We start from the raw sequence: 18747 nt of genomic DNA, 5'->3' as shown, positions 1-18747 counted from the left end.
GATTCTGGAAGAAAACCTCAAGCAGTCATCGCTTTGTTTTCCAAGGTGACAGTGACTTAAAACATTTGTTGCCTCTGTTGAAGAACTGCTTCCAGATGGCCAAAGTGAACATTACAGACTGGTCTGCACAAAGCCCTGACTTTGTAAATCTGTCGGGAAGACCATCAAATCTGGAGGAGCTTGAGAGCTGGGCTGAGATTGCTCAGACGTATGTGAGGCTTTGTGAAAACTAGAACTGACTACAGGCTGCAAATTGGACACACCATTGACTATTAGCATCATGGTGGTTAATAATTTTGATTTGTGTGAGGAAAGTAAAATAACGCAAGCATACAAAATAAAACCAGGATGTTTGGAAAAGCTGTGCTAAAAAAAAAAAAAAAATCCTGTCTCTTTAAACAACATAACACCACACAAAAAGATGAAATGTACACAACCATGTTTGTTCATACACTATATATTATTTATTAAAAGCAATAAATTCTTGGCTAGTACGGACTTTAAACACTATAAAACATATGGAACAGTTTGTCAGTTTTCATCATCTGTCCTCTGCCATCAGCATTCACCCATTTATTATGCAATCAAAAAAACATTAATCCATCATCCCTCTCATGTGTTCCTCAGTTCAGGCACACTGAAGTTAAATCAGACCCTTTGTGATTCACTCCAAAGTTATCCTTCTATCAGTCAGATTCCTCTGACAGAGGACATCGTCTATTAAACAAAGTCCTGACTGAGTTACACTGCTGAAGTCTGAAACACTTTATTTAAATAAGTGAGGACCTGCTTGTGCGTATTCATAAGAGTCACCAGACTTGTGTATTTGATGCTGTTAACATATTTTCTACAAAGCAGCAAGCCCTCTCACTTGTTTCTCTTGTAGATTTTTTGGGCAAAATTGAGGAAAACAGAGTGAGGAAGGTTTTGTGCGTGGCTGGCGATGAGTTTCTGGAGGCGCTGGTAGCTTTCCTCTTCATATTTTTGGTACAATGATGGCATCTGCAGGCTGTTGTACAGTGCTTTGACCTTTTCCACACTGGCTTCATCATGTTGTCCATAACATCCCTGAGGAGGAGATCAAAATGAACTTGTTAACACTAACAAATGACTCTAGTCATGAGTCTAAACAAGGTGGGAACAGATGAACGTCAAAGAATTAAAGGTGTAGACGTTTTAATACCGACTTAAACTGTACCAATGATCACATACGTCAGGGGAATTTTCTGGATGCCCAGAACATTGAATATCTGCTAGTAAGAAAAGTTAAGGGTAAGATTAGCAATTTTATATCATATGACGCAAACAGAGCTGAACCACTACTCCACCAGAAACTAGTATTGATTTCTTATAGAAGACGCAAGCCAGCAATGCGAGCTTTAGAGCATAGAGCTGCATAACTGCCAGCACTAAATCAAGTTGCTGTGTAGTTTGTTGTAGTTGGATGTATCTCAACTTGTTGTACAACAAGCAGACAATAGAGTGTAACCGTTGACTGGTCTCTATGGCATGTGACTGAGGCCCTAGCAACATCTGGCGATGCCAAGGACTAATTTCTGCAACCAGCTGACATGAATAATGAAGCTACCCCGGCAGCAGATCTAGATGTTTATTCTATCCTACTGCAGAGTCTAACGACAGTATACACAAACAGTGGTTACTCTCTTGTCCGTATGAAAATTCTCTCTAGATGAGATGCTATGTTAACTCAAAATCCCCCCCTTAATTACAAAGTAATATTACAAGAATGTAAGGGACAGGGCTAGATAGAGAGATTGCTACTTTCTCTGCAACATAATGTATTAATACGGTTAATATTATTATTTTGCTCATTATATCAGTTGATTTAAAAACGAAAAGTTTTAAAACTAACAACCATACAAATGCACATTTAAAGGATAAAAAACAAGAGCACGTACAGCTAAGCATCATCAAAATGAAAATTCTACACAGTGGCAACCCAACTCTGCCACATATTTATAAATTTTACGTGATCAGAAGAGAAGCATTTATTTAATGAGGCCCAACCTCTAGTTCTTCTCTCTGCTTAGGAGTCATGATTTCCAAGGCTGTCACAACCAGCCAGCTGCATTTGTTGTCCTGAATGTCTGTGCCAATCTTTCCTGTCACAGCAGGGTCACCGTAACAGTCCAAGTAATCATCCTGTGACAGAATACATCAGATGGTCATTAAAACAGAATAGTCAGCAGCGTATTATGCAACACGTGCAGCTAACGAATGGGAAATATTATGCTATGAAGGTCAATGATGAGGAAAAGTAGCTACTTGTATTTGAAAGAACTCCCCCATCTCAAGTAAGATGTGCTTGGCGTTGCTGTGCTCTTCTTCACTGTTGATTCCTGCCTGGAAAAGAAAAAAGGTACAAAGAGTGTTTTAAAGCTGTATTATTTTACCTCCATTTTTATGCAACATGAAGTTGACACACTCACCATATACATCGCAGCTGCCACTGGGAGGTAAAATGAATAAAAGGCAGTCTTGTATTTTACGATTGCTTTATACCTTAAAGACAAAAAAAGAAAAAGAAATAAATACTTATTGCAATAAACAACACTCATCTTTCAACACTCTCTCCCCTTCTGACCTTTCGATGGTGAATCTGTTGAGGTCAATTTGTCTGGGTGGAGCAGTCATGAGATCCAGAGCCTGACCGAGTTCTGTCTGGAAAGTGACCTGAGGGGAAAAGAAAGAAGAAAACACACAAGGTAAGTAAAAACTCACAAGTACTTGAGTTTCTGAAATAACTGTTCGGTCACTTAATAGGCAAATGTTTTGACAGCTGATGAATAATTTGAGAGATTTTAATTAAAGAATTAGGAAACTGTGTTGAAAATTTTGTGGTTAGTTTGCATGACAATCTAAATATGCAGGCTGATTAAATTGGTTGGCTGAACAAAACACACATCAGCAAGATGACAGTGTTGGCTTGAGGAAAATGTTGTAAAGGACATTTTTTCCTCTTCCCTCTATGGCAGCTGGGAAAGGCTCCAGCCACCTCCCCACTGCCACGAACGGGATAAGCGGTAAAGAAAATGGATTGAAGGATGTTTTGCATTTTCTGAGGAGTAGTTTGTGGACAGTGGACAATGCTGAAGATGACTAAGTGTTGAGCCGGATTTAACTATGCAATAATATATTGCTCAAGCTGGACATTTGAGTGAAATCATGCGTAACCACAGTCATAACCTCTTCAGCAGTCTCTCAGTTGGCTTTTAAGAGCCGTTACTGCATACATTTTACGAACGAAGTGATGAATTTGCTGCCAGATGCACAAGCACACTTTCAGCCAAGAAGACTCACTTCGTTGAACAGCTCCAGGAGGTGAATATAGTGGGGCTGATCTCTGCAATATCTGCGAAGCAGTCTGTAGATTGACCCCTCTAACAGAAAGGAATCATTAATGGCATCCAGACCTATACCATCCTAAAAAAAACAAAAACAAGCAAACCAATAGGTAGGATTTATATAGGTAACCAGAGGGAAGTGGGAAAATAACCACAGCACAAACTCATACTAGTCTCCTTTTCTGGAATATATTAAGTCTCACCTTCTTGTACCAGCAGGGTTGCCCTCTCCGAGTGACAGATCCATCCATGATGTCATCTGCCACGAGGAAAAACGCTTGAAGCTGCAAGTATCAGACACACAGCGGCAACACCTAAATTAGAAAACGTAGCACTTGTGCAAAGTGTTAAAAGCTACAGTCAAGAGTCTGCTCGTGAGAGAAAGTTTTAAAGACACACAACCTGCATATTCCAGCTACCTTCCTGTCAATTTAGTAAAATCCAGCCTCAACAATGATTAAAGATAAATCACGATTAAACATGATTGCAGATGAGGATAGTGTAAAGTTACTGGTTAAAGTAGTAATGATATTGTTTGTACTGCTTATTGTGGTCCCAAGCCCCTACTGAAGATTGCAGACTTTAAAGGAGGTCATAACTATGTAGTGCAATCTTTTAAAGCAGCTTAACATCTTAATGCTTAATTAGGTTGGAACAGAATTAAAATCACCTGTGACCGACACTGACTTTTAATGGGTAAAAAATTAATGAAATACGGTCAGACTTTTAATTTAACACGCCATACCAAACCCTCACCAGTTCAATGCACCAGCCGACCAACAGAGCCCGCTGCACGGTGTCCTGGGTAAGCTGGGAGGGCGGGACAAGCTCCCTGAGTGAGCCAATCACAGAAAGGCCTCGGTTCCTCTTTCCTCCAGGAGTGTTGTATACCAAAACCTCAAACAAAAACACACATGAACATCTACATATCATTGTCCCCCTCTGCTAAATGAAAAAAAAGAGACCAGTCAAACATACTTACCTCTCTCAGTCTTTTCAATGCGTCTGCCAGCACGGGATCTGTAAAGTCTCTCTCTGTGAGCTCTGTGACGAGCTCCTCAAACTGGTCTTCAAACAGCTGAGGGTCTGAAAGCAGAGCCTTCTTGTTGTGCGTCCCATTGCAAACTCTGTCTCCCTGCAAAGACGAGATGCACAGCAGGTGAGAGGTGTTTCTTGGCCCGAGGGGGGACACGGTCAGCCAAACGGTCCGGATAATTTTATGGGCACTGGAGACCCAGCTCAGCAAGCGTCTCATTACCCTTCAACCGTGCAATTGTGCCGACCAGTAACAAACGTTTCTATAGGTAAAGGTAAATCACATGGTTGCTCCAGATGAGGATCAACCAGGTGACTGTAACACTACCAGGTTACTTTAACACTACTAGGCAATGGTCTATCCGGCAGAGTGGATTAAGCTAAAGAGAAACTATTATTAGCTAGCTAGTTCCGTTATCATGAAAAGAAGCGTTTGCTGACTTTAGCTTACATCGTTTTCCTTAATTCACTCTGCCTTCTAGGCTAGTTATAACATAACGAATGAAAATGTTTCTTATTCATACAAATGCCTTTACTCACCATAATAACGCCGCCCTGTAATCCCAGACTGCACGATGTAATACAGTATAAAATGCCGGTCTTCACTTTCTCAGTCTTGTCAAACTGGAGTCTGTGAACGTCTCCTAAAACCAGGATATCAGACTGTAGTTTGCTATCACGCTGCTGTCTGTTTTATTACACCGCAGTCGAACTAAATGTCCCAGTGTTCCTTGCGAGTGGTTAAATATGGGCGGAGATTTTAAAAGGCTCCATTTGACATTAAGGGGTTTCATTGGTTTGGTGCATCGAACCAGGATGGGCTTTCACAATGGCTAACCAATAGGACTTGAGAAGAGGCGGAGCTTAAGTGGGGTGGCAAGAGTGGAGAGAGGAGTATGATAAAGCAAATGAAGAAATTTCTATACTGTATTATAGTACACAGTAGTATACAGTATATAAGAAAATTATATGATCCTATTCAGTACATAGATAATTTCTATACTGTATTTTTAAAATAATATATTATATCCTAGTTTGTACTTATATACAACACAGGTATTTTACAGTGTCTTGAGCCACTCCTCATTTCTTTCTATTTTGCTTGCATGGAGCAAGCAATTTTTTAAAGTGATCTTGAGCAATAGCTGAAGCTTTTTTAAAGGTTTGTTTTTCCTTGGACATTGACCACCTTTTCATTAATTTTCAGTCCAGTCATTGTATCTTGCCATTTTGAGATTATTATTATTATAAGTGGGCGATTGTGGCTCAAGAGTTGGGAGTTCGCCTTGTAATTGGAAGGTTGCCGGTTCGAGCCCCGGCTTGGACAGTCTCGGTCGTTGTGTCCTTGGGCAAGACACTTCACCCGTTGCCTACTGGTGGTGGTCAGAGGGCCCGGTGGCGCCAGTGTCCGGCAGCCTCGCCTCTGTCAGTGCGCCCCAGGGTGGCTGTGGCTACAATGTAGCTTGCCATCACCAGTGTGTGAATGAATGGGTGAATGACTGGATATGTAAAGCGCCTTGGGGTCCTTAGGGACTAGTAAAGCGCTATATAAATACAGGCCATTTACCATAAATATTACTTTATTTTATTGTTTGTTAATCCAATTTAATCTGACAGAATTCAAGCATAAAAATGCACCTAACGCATGAGATGAACCAATGTTGTGTCTACACATACCAGACAACTTGGCAAAGAAACAGTTTTAAATTGTATCTTGAGGCTCTTTGTTACTTGCAGTCTCTTGGAAAAAAACACAATTTGTTCTTATTTCTTAAGCTGAATCTGGAAAACAGGTCTTTTGATCCAACATTCAATACCATTTGGAAAGTATCTGATTTGGTTAAAAACTTATTTTTTTCAGCACGACAGTGAAACCAAATACACTGCCAATGCATTACAAGCATACCTGGATAAAAAAACACACACATGATTAGTCATGGACTGGCCTCCTCAGAGCCGTGGCTTTATGTTGATAGAGAATTAAATGAAAAAGCAGCCAACACCCAAAGAAAAGATTTGATTGTACTTCTAGAAGCATGGACAACAATCCTTCAAGACTACATAAGAAATTATAAGAAATCTTGCCTAAGAGAGTTCTGGCGCTGTTGTACATTTAATATTAGCTAAATAATAGCTGCTTAAAATTGACCTTATACACTGTATTTCCATTTATGTTTGCATATATTTCAATAAAACACTGAAGCTACTTTACAGTTTACTAGCAAAATCTAAATAAATGAGGAGTTGCTGAAGACTTTTGCACAACACTGCATTTTGTCTATCATTTATTTCATTTCATGAAATACATTGACACTGCATTTAAAATCTGGAATAGGTGTCATACTTAGATTACATTTATTGTTCAGATCTCAAGGCTCTGTCCTGTTAAGCCTGCAATACAGATATACATTTCTTGAAATAAATTATGTTTTATGCAAGACAGGAGGTAGAAACACAGCTCAGTGCCTTTATAGGTGTATGCATGTGCCTGTAAGTGTGTATGTGTGTAAATCTTTAAACTTAGATACATACGTATGAGTGTATCCAAAATGTGCCTTTACTGATACGTATTCAGTATCATCACTTGGTGAGCACACCAGAAAGTCTTTCTAAAGAAAAAAAGAAATCCAATCTGATACAAATATATTATTACACTTCAAAATTCAGTACCCAGAGCTGCCAGACCCATCATAAATTCCCTGTCATGAGAGTATCTGGAAGATTTTCTTTTTGTTTTGTCATTCAACTAACCATCAGCAACCCGTAGAGTCCACAGGGACATGTGCTAACACATTTTGTGAAGCCTGACCACTTAATCAATTCATCTGTACATTTACTGCGAGAGACTCTTCATATCATCGGAGTACAAGTTACACCTATTTATCTTACAGGATCAAGCTGCTTTAGCCAGTGTCACATATTGAAACTCGATTAAAATCAAATTGGATACAGAGGCATGTTTGGAGCCCGTGGGAGCGCTGCAGATCCTTGTCCTTAGAGCTAGCTATTAAAACAAATACATTGTAACTGCCGACTATCACAGGTCTTGGGTGCAAGGGGAGGAAAAAAAAGGAAGCATAGTCAAAACATGCAGATAAAGACATTCTGAAGGACATGTTACTTAATTACACAGACAGTCAGGATTCAATGCACAAGGTTTCTGCTGTATCGCCGGTTGTAGCAAAACATGCGCACGGGCAAATGAAATGACCGTGTCCAGGGGCCACCCACAGAGAGTACATTTCACAGGCTGAGCCTGTGTCTGTGGCGTGCACTAATGTCAGTGTCTGAATGCTGGCTGCCTTATTTTTCGAAGGCCATCGTGTAGGTGGAAAAAGTGTGACTGAATTAGAAAAACACAAAATTAGCAACTTAGTAATGTGAAAGCATTTCTCATGTGTTGTCTGTTTATCTTACATTGTACTCAGCTGAATATATGATGATGCATTTTGTTTAATCAATGGAAGACAAAGTAAGAGCTTTCCTTGATCACTTCACCTGAGCGATCCCGTGAATGAATAGCAATGTACAAAAGGGCCAGAAGCATATTGCAACCCATTGTGTAACAGACTGAGATTAAAAGTAAGTGTAAGTAAATCTGAATGCTAGTTGAGTTCCATTTCCAGTCAGAGTTAGGAGCTCATTGGTGTGGCAGAAAAGATGCTTCTGGTAGGTTGATCTTGGCCAATAGGTTCTCTAAAGAGAGCCCATCAGAAATAAACATCTACAGAGCACTGCACTGCTGTTGATCTGTGAGGGAGCTCTAAGATGTTGTTCACATGATAAAGAGCACCACTAAGTAAGGCCATTTGCACAGCTTGCTCCAAGAAACGGAAGTGAATAAGAGACAAAGGAGGGAATAATATCTCAATAGGCTTCTAGATATTTCCCCCTACAGCCTTGTCATCTTGCGTGCCACCTATTTTCCTCCTCCACCCCTCCTTCACTCTCCTCTTCTTTTCACAGTGCAGACTCTGAGTAGAGAGCTCCCGATGACCCATGTGGTGCATGAGGTGTCACTAATCGACGCAGTGACGCTGAGGAGGAGAAGCTTAAATCTCCACAGCTGCGCAGGTGGATCCCTTCAGGCGCCCGGCTGCTGTAGTGTCGGTTGTGACGACTGTCACTGTGGGAATGGTGATGTCCGCGTCGATGAGGATGATGGGAATGATGGTTGGCTTGTCCGCGGCTTGTGCTCCAAGGCGTTCGCAACACCTGAAGATATTTTTATGAAGTTGTGAGAAAGGGCAGAAGGTTTGCTGCAAAGTGACATAACAGCGTAATCAGGACTTCTTTTTATACCTGCTCCAAGGGCAAGTGGTTGGCACCCTCAGCTCCACTCCTTCTCTTAGGTCCCTGCCCTGCGCTGCCAGCATGCTCAGATGGGGGTGCCAGGTTACGTTTGGAGCGCTGCAAGAAGCGAGCCACCAGAACCCGAGTGACCTGACGGAAACACAAGGAGATCAGAGAATGAGCAGACTGCACAGCCGTTCATATTTGCCACCTTACTGCTCCTGTAACTTCCTTCAAGAATTTTTTTTGACTTGCCTTAAGGTCTCCGAGAGAACGGTGGCAGTCTTTAGGTAAACGTAACGGTGAAGTGGGTGCAGGTTTGGAGGGGACCTGCACCCCCGTGGCTGCTAATTTGATGCTGCCTTTTCTGGGCAGAGCAGCAACCGGAGGCACAGAAGTGCGGGGCAACAGACACGCTTCAGAGGATGGGCCTTTGCATAAGAAGAAAAAGAAAATGTTACATGCAGAGCTATAATATCCTTTTAGCTGATCCAGCAGCAGAGTTGCCAGGTCTGTGTGACAAAACAAGCCCAATGCCAAGTCAAAAATATCCTTAAAAAACAGACACAGGCACAGAGCTGTGCAGACCATTATAGCAACTTGCATAATGCTGATCTGCAGGGGGCTAAGTATGAATAAATTATCTATCTATCCATCCTCCCATCCAATCCCAGCTGTCATAGGGCAAAAGGCAAGGTACACCTTAGAAAAGTTGCCAGGGGCAGGCCCATTTACTTGATTTAAAATATGGATCTTTGTTCACTCTAGACATTCAGCTAATTTCACCCAACCAGCAGACAGAAAAAAAATGTGACTGCAGCAGTATATAGTAGTTGCAGTCTGATTGGCGAGATGCCACAGGAAAACTGTAGATCCCTCCACATTACAGTACAATATGTGTTGATATTTTTATTCTTGCTGTATAATCTATATAAATAAAGATGTAGGCCGAGTCCAAGACAAAATTGCAAACCAAAAAGTCCTGAGCTGATAGAAAAACAAAATGGTGAAAAACAACCTTAACATATACTTAGAAAGGTTGGAAGTGAGGGAAACAACATACAGGTAGACATAGCTGAAATTTAACAGCTAAATTACAAACATTCTGACTTTTGCTGCATAAAAAAGCAGATGAAACAGCTGCAAAAACACAAATATTGCTGCTGATGATTCAAAGAGGTATAGTGTATATAGACTGTAGGAAGTGCTGCATGGTATTACAGAATGTACCAGACTGTCCCCCTGACTAGACAGTAAAGAGCATACTATTTAGTGTGTCTGATGGAATAATCTCCCATAATAAATTAGGCTACCTAAAATCTTATGCCTGTGATAGTGACATTAAGGCCTGTATCATGGATAATCATGGATTATTGCATTTTTCCATGACGTACTGTATCCATGACTTTGCTGCTTGAGCATCCATCCATTGGGGTCTGTCCTTTGAAAAAGAAAATGCAGATAAGAAGGCACATTACTGTTTCCACAAAGTGATGTCATTTATCAATATGTAATCAAATCACTGCTAATTTTGATGTTCTGGAAAAGTTTCATAAATCACGTGCACATGGGGCTGGATCTCCATGTCTCCTCTGAAGCGTACGTTTCCAGTCGTTGCTAAGAGGCTTTGATGAATGAGGGCAATTAGCGGTAAATGAGCTGAGCTATGTCTGATCAAAACAACTGAGACATGATCTCTTTTGGGGTTTCTCCTTCTAATTAGACAATCTCAAGTAAAGAGGAAGAAAGGATGACAGAGGTGGTGATGAAATGCAGCAAAGGTTCAGCTCTTTAACTAAGAACATTTGTACATCACACTGCCTGATAAAGTTTATCTCATCTTTAAGGTCCATAGGAGTGAGCTCTTACCTGTGTCTATAGATGCCTTGCTGCTTCCAGAGCCAAAGTCAACTAGAGAAATGTAAGTTCAGACAGGTTATGGGATCTATAAAGCTAGTTTAAGACATGTGTTTACGTTGGTGTCTGACTTACCTCTCTCAGTTGAGGAGCCCAGACCTGGCTCACTGTGTGACCTCACAAGGCGTAGGAAGCCTTCCCGGTCTTTTTGTACATTCTCTCCATCTCTTTCATTCTTCCCAGCTCTCCGGTGAAGACACAGGGGTTGGTGCGGATGGGGTTGCTCACTGGTAGCAGAGGAGGATGAGGTAAGGGGAGCAGAAGAGGCTGGGATGGCTCCTTGGACTGAAGGGGTGGAGGGGCGAACTCGAATCTCTGGGATCGAGGATTGGTGTTGAGAGGTGCAACTCCCTTCCAGCTGGGAACAGCTACTAGCCAGGATGGTCTGGCGCCGCAACACTGGAGACCTGGATGACAAAACCGGAAAATGCCAAAACATATGTTGGCATGTGTTTGCAGTTTCAACTTCTGATTTTAACCCGGCATCGGACGTTTGCACTCACCTGTATGTGGTGGTGGCTGTGCTGGGTGAGGAGCAGGAGTTGGACCGCTCTCCTCTGAGGAATCGCCTGGATCTCGGCCCTCCTGCCAGAGGACTCTCTGGTGTTTGACACGGTGGGCCACCTAAGTTGATATACTCCCTACCATCTCCTCCGTCTCCACCCTCACTAGCGTTCCTGTTACGCCTCTCCCCTTGGTTTCTCAGCCCAACCTCCAAGAGGCAGGAGTCCTCAGAGGGGGAGGAATCATCAGGGATGTCCACAATCTCTGACATTAACAGAGATCCACTGTCCATAGACACTAAGAAAAAAAGGTAATCCTTTATTATGTAGGGAAAATGTTACATTTTGATTTCATTTATAGGACTTTTTAAGTAATCTAAGAAAACTCCTTACTATACCTCAGCAATAATATTGTCAGTAAAAATTATGACTTAATGCTTTTTTGTTTTCTGTTGTACAACACTGCACAGAGTTTGTGGAGTTTTAATGAGCTTGAAAGCGAAAATTTGATATGACCACCTTACTTCTTCAACATAGCCTGAAATCTTTTTATGTGAGCTTTCTTGGCATTTATTTAAGTAGTGTTCAGGAATAGTTCTAGGATTTTTGAGGGACATTCAAAGCTCTTCTTTGGCTGTTGGCTGCCTTTTGATCCATTTACTGTTGAGATGATCCCAAACTGCTTCAGTAATGTTGAGTTCTGGGCTCTGAGGAGGTCAGCCTGCAATTGAGTGTTCCCTTGTGTGTTTTTCTATCCAGGTGTGGTTTCACTCCATTGGCAGTGTGTTTGAGATCATTGTCATGCTGGAGAATGAGCCGTTACCAATCAGAAGTTTCCAGTTGGTGTTGCATGGTGGATCAAAATTCTAGGGTACTTCTGTGTGATCATATTTTCATTAGTTTTGGGAAGATCACCAACACCTGTGGCTGAACTGCAGCTCCAAACCATCGCAGAGCTTCAACCATAATTTACAGGCAGCTGTAGATCATTGTACCCAACCTCCTCTGTACATATTATTGATGATTTGAACCAACGACTTCACATTTGGATTCATCACTCAATAAGACCTAATGCCACTGATTTTCTGTCCAGTTCTTGTGTAACTTGGCATACCTCAGCCTTTTGTCCCTGTTTCCCTTGCTTAACAATGACTTCTTGACAGCCAGACTTCCACTGAGACCATTTCTGATGAGGCTTCACTTCTCTTTGGGAATCACCTTGTTGGTGGAAAAATATTGTGTGAACAAATGATCAGTTTTTTTTGTGTCAGGCTGTTAATAACAAAGTGTCTAAAGACACAGTTAAAAATGGATTCTTTGTTAAGTTCTCTGTTATGTGCAGATACAACACTAGTTCATCCCTTGAATTAGGAGGCTTTTCATGCCTGAATGGTCAGTCTTAAGAGGCATGATAAGCATAACCTTAACCCTTACCCCATAAATAAACATTAATCTGAAAATGGTCAGGTAGAAACTGGACTGAAAATAAGTGGCAAAGGAACCAATCCTCAAATAAACACTTTGCAAGAACTTCAGAAAGCCTGGAGAAATATTCCTTATGATCACTGAAAAAAAAAGAGACAATATGTGGCTCCTTGGAGCAAAATATAAAGAAATGAGAAGTGGTGCAAGACTTTTACACACTGCTTTATGTTTCATTTTCAGTTTGTCTTAATTTGAAATATAGATCTGATTAATTCAATATATTTACTGTCAGTGAATACTGATTTTAGTACATTGCTGACATTTGAAAAAAGTCACTGGCAGATGAGGTTTAACACTTGTGTTTAATCCAATATAAAATTAACCACACTTTATTTTTATTTTTATTTCTTTCTTTACTCTAGCATGTAGTTTAAAAAAAGTATCTGTCCATCTTGTGGCTGTAGAGATGTCGACCTTTCTGTTGAATTGCACTAGATGGCACTTGGCTTGCAGTGTACAAAGGAACAAAAAATGGAAGAAAAGAAAAAAACAACCCAAAAATTATGTAATGTCATAACAACAGTACTGTCCCATTTCTGAAATTATGACGAACAAAAAAAGAAAAAGATAGACAGAGTTCACACCAGTCATATTTTTTAATAGCAGGTTAACACTGGTGTACCTAAATCATCTGTTTGTGTACCGGTTTAGAACAGAGTATTATTAATATGATTAGTAACACCTATATTAAAATGCTACCTTGTATGGCTTGAAAATTGCTTTAATTAAAATATGTGTATTAATGTTTTGGTCTTTTTACAATCATGTAAGCAAGGTGTTACATCCTGTGAGGACGTGGGAGTGTGTGGGCGTGGTGTTGTCCTCTCCCTTTCCTCCTCCTTCTTTCTTGCCCCTCCCCTTGTCTCTCTCTGTCCCTGCCTTCTCCTTTAGGACACACCTGCTGCTCATTTGCCCTTGTTGACCACCAATTACCCTCAGAGGTGATATAAGCTGGAGGAGAGCAGTGTGGATGTGGGAGAGACTTCTGGTGGTTTTCCCCTCTGTGCTGGTCAGTGTGTGATACTGGTCTAGGTGTGGAGAAGGCCTGCTGTGTGTGGCTCTTTGTGAGTAGCTCTTAACTGAGCAGTGGTTTTCCTTAAGTGTCGGTGGCCTCCATTATTTTGTTTGGCCTGCCTAGTAATTGCTAATAGCAGCGTTGCTGTCTTTTTCTGTTGAAGCCTTATAGTTGTTTTCTTTGTTGAAGTGGTCACCATCTCTTTGGGTTGGACTGTCTGATTTATCATTAAAGCAGCGTTGCTGTCTCTTTTTGTTGTTACTGTTTATATGAATATTGAGTTAATTGATTATAATAAAGATTTCTTTTGTGTTAAATACCTCTGCCTGGCGTTCTTTTCATTTCAACCCGGATCCAATTGTTACCGTCCCCCACCCTCTTCGCCTACACAAGGCTAAATAAAAATCTGTATATTTGGTTTGGGAGTGAAGTACCCCTTCAAGTTTGGAACTAGTTTTTAAAATGATAATTGTGTTGATTTTTAGTAACTTTTTCTAATAATTTTTTAATAATAGTTGTTTTTTAATATTCCAAATGCAAATGGCTCCATAAAACATATATTCCATTAGCTAACCTTCTCCACTGAAGGCGGTGGAAGTTCCTCTCTCTCCAGACAGCTCAGTGCCGTGGGGGTCAAACACTGTGGCCTTGATAGTCACAAAAGACAAAGATCAGCTTCTCACTAAGTCCATCACACAAACACATACAAGTACACACATACTTACCTGACTGGCAGCTCTCTGTCCCATCACAGCTTCATAAGGAGGAGGGCAGTCAGTGGGGTAGAGGGGAACGGGGCTCTCCATGGAGCCATTATAGGTGATGCTAAATGTGAATTCAAAAATATCAATCATTTGGTTTTACAAAATGTAGCCTAATCATGTAAGTGAATGGCTACTAAACGTCGAACACAAGTGATATTGATGCATTTTAAGTGCATGTTTAGTACCTCTGAGCATCTGTCTCAGAGCTGCAGGTGTACTCAGGAGGATAATAGGGGGGTGGAGGGATGGGTGGAACAAACTCCTCAAAGTCCATGATGTTGGTCAGGAAGGCATCCTGAGGAGTGGTGCATTCTGGGTTGACAGACCGAGAGCGATGTGGGGCCAGCTGGACAGGAATAAAAAATTGGGTACATCTTTAAAAGATACAGTGTTGTGAAAAAGTATCTTCTATCTTTCTGATCTCTTATTTTTTGGCATATTTGTCACACTTACATGTTTCAGATCAGCAAACAAATTTTAAAATTAGACAAAGATAACCTGAGTAAATACAAAATGCAGTTTTTAAAGGACGAATTCTGTTATTAAGGGAAAAAAATATGCAAACCTACCTGCCCTACGTGAAAAATTTGCTGCAGTATTTGGACGACTTGCCTTAGCTGAATGAACCATGAACTCTGCTCTCTATCAGAAAATCCTGAAGGACAATGTCCAACCATCATTTCATGCCCTGAAACTCAATCACACTTGGCTTATGCAGGAGCACAATGATCCAAAACACACCTTAATGTCCATCTTTGAATGGCTAAAAATGACAAAATTAAGGTTTTGGAGTTGCCTAGTCAAAGTCCAGACTTAAACAGGACTTATCTTAAACAGGCTGTGCATGCTGGAAAAACCTCCAGTGTGGGTGAATTAAAACATTTCTGCAAAGAACAGTTGGGTCTGATGGCGAGTTTGAAAAACTCATTGCCTATTACTGCAAACTGTTGATTGCGGTTCTTGCTGCCAATGGTGGCACAACCAGTTATCAGGTTTCAGGCAATTACTTTTTCATAGAGGGCCAGGTGGGTTTGGACGTTTTATTCCCTTAATAAATCATTTAAAAACTGAATTTTGTATTTGTTTGAGTTATCTTTATCTAAATGTTTAAACATTTTTCAAAATCAGAAACAGGTAAGTGTGACAAATATGCAAGAAAAGAAATCAGGAAGGGAGCAAATGCTTCTTCACAGCACTATATATTTTCTAATCTCTTAAGGCAGCAGTCCAGCACATTTGCAGGGTCCACATTTTAAATGTAAAATGTGCTGAATCTGTTCCTACCAGGTGCAGGAGGTCCAGGGAGAATATGTGGATACTGCAGGTCACGGTGGACAGGGTACAAATGATGGTGGAGAGAATGCTGAGACCACACGCACTGAACAAAAGGTCCTGTATAGACGATGCATTCAAAAGAAAACAAAATCTTGGTTTATGTAATCTTTTATGTGGAAAATGGATTTCCAGTGTGGTCAAAAAATATTCTACCTACCTTCAGCTGTTTTCTGACTGAGTGGCACCCATTATCCTGGTTGAGGACCAGCTTTTCCTCATCTGTGGAGCAGGGGTCTGTGCGTGCACAGCACACACACAGACCATTTTCCACCTAAACACATTGGATTGGTGTAAAGCACTAATCGGTAGACCAAAAGTGGATATTTGCAGCTATTCCTGTCACGTTTTCCATGCATCTAAGCATGAAGGTAGAAGACGAAGCTTGCATAATATTGCTCACTGTACCTGGCAGGTGAGCATGGACTTGACCATCTGTGCATTCTGACAGGACAGCATTGAGCCAGCTAGACTGAGTATCACACACACTGCAGACAGCAGCATAAACAGTGACACCTGTGGAGATACACAGAGATGACGTTTGAGTTAGAGTGTGGCATTCAACCAAAGACCACAGCAGGATATCTCATGGTTCAAGATGCTTTCAACCAGAGTAAAGAACATGTTCAATGAAAGTGCCTGTTTTAGATCCTGGTCCTGTTTTCTGTCCTGAATGCACTGAAATCTTAAGCCTGCTAAGTGTTTTACTTCATGTGCACAGTGTAATCAAAATATAAAATATGATAGATTTTTTCATGCAGATATAGAATTGTTTAAACCACATAGTGACAAAACACCCCAGTACAAAGACCCTCAATTATCAGTTATGTAAGAATGCACATTTTAAACTCCCACTTTTATGCCAAAAAGGATGAAAAGTTTGAAATTCTCAGAAAGATTTGATGCAATGTGCTACACATACCACCAGCGTCAGAGGTCTCCTCCATGAGATTATTCCAACAATCCCCGATGCCACCACCTGGAAACAAAAAGCATGTGCACCATGAAATACCTCCTTTAGTATATCTGCTGTAACATACTGTTGTTTGTTTTCAGTACGAGTTACACTTACAAAGAAACCAGCCCAGAATGGACAGGACTGCCTTACGCGGGGAGTGGTGGTGAAGGCCATGCTGGTGAAAGAGAAGGCCAGGACCATTGCTCCCAAGCCCAGGTGGCAGAGCCCCAGGTAAAGGAGCAGTCGGGCTCCACCAGGCCCCCGGCCAGACATGCCCCTGCGGCTGTCTGACCAACCCCGGGACCCAGAGGCTGAAGCCACGCTGCTAGAGTCTGAAGGTGAAGGCATGTTTGGCTTGTGGAGGAGGCAGGGAAAGGGTTTACGCTTACAGCGGGTTCATAAGACAAGTTGTGTGGGCAGAAGCACAGGAGAGCAGGAGAGAGAGAGACATAAATGCTGGCTTCAGAGCTCTGCTCTGTCACAGTTATGCACCAAATTCTCCACTGGCAGGTTCTGCGCAATGTCCCATGGTGCACACTGTAGTCCAGCCAGTGAGTCCAATAACTTTGTCAGCAGAAAGTTGAAAAAATGAGCTGCTACCACACAGTCGCAGGCACCATACTCACCTCATCTGATGTTTCAGCTTTTATACTTTTAAGTCCACACAGCGTCTCTTTCACCCCACTCAGTTCAGAAGCCAATGTAGCTTATATAGTACAGTCTACGCCATTCTGCTGCCCAGCCATTCTTTGATTATAACGCTAACAGGCAAACTGGGCAATTCGTTTTCCTTTTAAATCTTCACATTATTGCTATTATTACTCATTTGCTTTTTGCTGCTTCCTCCTCTCCACCTCCTCTCGTCCCTCTCTCCCTCCTCTAGCCCGTGGCATTGCGGTAACTGGAGACCCGAGCAGGCCGCAAATTCTAAAGCATCTCAGAGATAGCAGCTGTTCGCTTGTAGTTTTACTCCCAGCAGAGGCGGCATGTGGGGGTCAGTCCGTGCGTCCAGTCTTGAGGAACATCATCTGAACATGTGCGCTCCCCTCCCGCGACCTTTTTATCAGCTCCTTATCCTGTCACGGAAGAGAAAAAAAGACGGCGAGGAGATCAAAACCCTAAGATCACCCTAAGACTAATTAGCTATCCCGGCATGAACAGGAAATAAATGTTCCATCGATTTTCAAACTGCACCAAAATAGCAGCCAGGCTGGAATATTTACCAGCAGACTATCTATCTTTGTTAACTCCACCTCGGAGGTTTTTGCGGCGGTCCACACAAGCACCTAGACTCCCCTCCTCCTCTTGTTCTTCCTCCTCCGCCGCCTCTTTCCTCCCTGCAGTCACGCGGGCATCCCGTTCAGCCCGTGTGTTTGTGAATGTGTGTATGTACCACCGACGTTTACCTCACAGCCTTTCACCAGACATCACACCAATACAGCCGCTTAGCCTTCCCGTGCCCCCTCATAGCACAGCAACTTAAGTTTATCTTTCATTATCGTGTTTGCTCGCCCCTCCCCTCTGCTGCCCTCGCATCTCTTCCTCTGTTTCCAAGCCGAGCTGTGACTCTGGCAGAGGAACGGATCGTGTTTGCAAACCACAACCTGCCCTATACGTGATGACAAGGCACGCAGAACGTGCAGCCAACTCGGTGATGCGGCAGAGAGCGTTAACACAGTCCTGGTGCTGATGCTGGGAAGGAGGGGTGGTTGCCTAGCGACAGGATCCAGCTTTTACTGCTGCAGCGACGATTAAAACAACAACGACAACACACACAAAAACCCGAAGCAGTTGCTGTTGGCAGGAGAGTTAAAAAAGAAAGAAAGAGAAATAGACGGTGGCAGAGATTCTTTGTAGTGAGAATGTGTGTCCTGTAGGTGGCTCGTCTAAAACAACCAGCGATGTGTCTATCATATGTAATGTTTCTTGTTCGTTCAAAGACCCTCATAGTGACTAACAGATCTCGGTGTCAGATTCTCAAAATAAATACTACGGGACTTACAGGACGTTACCATTATACTTGGATGATAGATTTTCACAGTAAAAGCCCTAATTTTTGTGTGTGTGGAATGTCCAGTAT

The 18747-nt window shown here is 41.8% G+C and overlaps 2 protein-coding genes across 4 annotated transcripts; both read right to left on the bottom strand.

The window, feature by feature from the left end:
* Positions 1-441: 441 nt before the first annotated feature.
* fdps (farnesyl diphosphate synthase (farnesyl pyrophosphate synthetase, dimethylallyltranstransferase, geranyltranstransferase)) lies at positions 442-5151 on the bottom strand. The gene is made up of 10 exons (XM_082551944.1): positions 4941-5151; positions 4348-4500; positions 4122-4262; positions 3569-3649; positions 3322-3444; positions 2606-2694; positions 2451-2523; positions 2287-2364; positions 2029-2163; positions 442-1068 (listed from the first exon to the last, which is right to left on the bottom strand). Exons 1-10 carry the CDS (start codon positions 4941-4943, stop codon positions 868-870), a joined length of 1077 nt encoding a protein of 358 aa, XP_082408070.1. The 5' UTR covers positions 4944-5151; the 3' UTR covers positions 442-867.
* Positions 5152-6681: 1530 nt separating this feature from the next.
* On the bottom strand, positions 6682-18269 carry fam189b (family with sequence similarity 189 member B). Of its 3 annotated transcripts, none has more exons than XM_082550920.1 (16): positions 17891-18269; positions 17294-17743; positions 16782-17051; positions 16632-16688; positions 16118-16225; positions 15870-15983; positions 15662-15769; positions 14563-14723; positions 14339-14438; positions 14188-14260; positions 11114-11411; positions 10686-11017; positions 10563-10604; positions 8949-9124; positions 8703-8843; positions 6682-8615 (listed from the first exon to the last, which is right to left on the bottom strand). In XM_082550920.1, the coding sequence occupies exons 3-16, from the start codon at positions 17013-17015 to the stop codon at positions 8361-8363; spliced, it is 2199 nt and encodes a 732-aa protein (XP_082407046.1). In that variant the 5' UTR covers positions 17016-17051; positions 17294-17743; positions 17891-18269; the 3' UTR covers positions 6682-8360. The 3 variants fall into 3 exon arrangements, with proteins under 3 accessions (XP_082407046.1, XP_082407047.1, XP_082407048.1); XM_082550921.1 differs by having other exon boundaries at positions 16782-17021; XM_082550922.1 differs by having other exon boundaries at positions 16782-17743; positions 17921-18269.
* Positions 18270-18747: the final 478 nt, after the last annotated feature.

Source organism: Aulonocara stuartgranti (assembly GCF_965226115.1).
Source record: "Aulonocara stuartgranti genome assembly, chromosome: 11".
Taxonomy (NCBI): Eukaryota; Metazoa; Chordata; class Actinopteri; order Cichliformes; family Cichlidae; genus Aulonocara; species Aulonocara stuartgranti.
The sequence above is the reverse complement of the archived record's forward strand: the minus strand, read 5'-3'. Positions and strand labels throughout refer to the sequence as shown.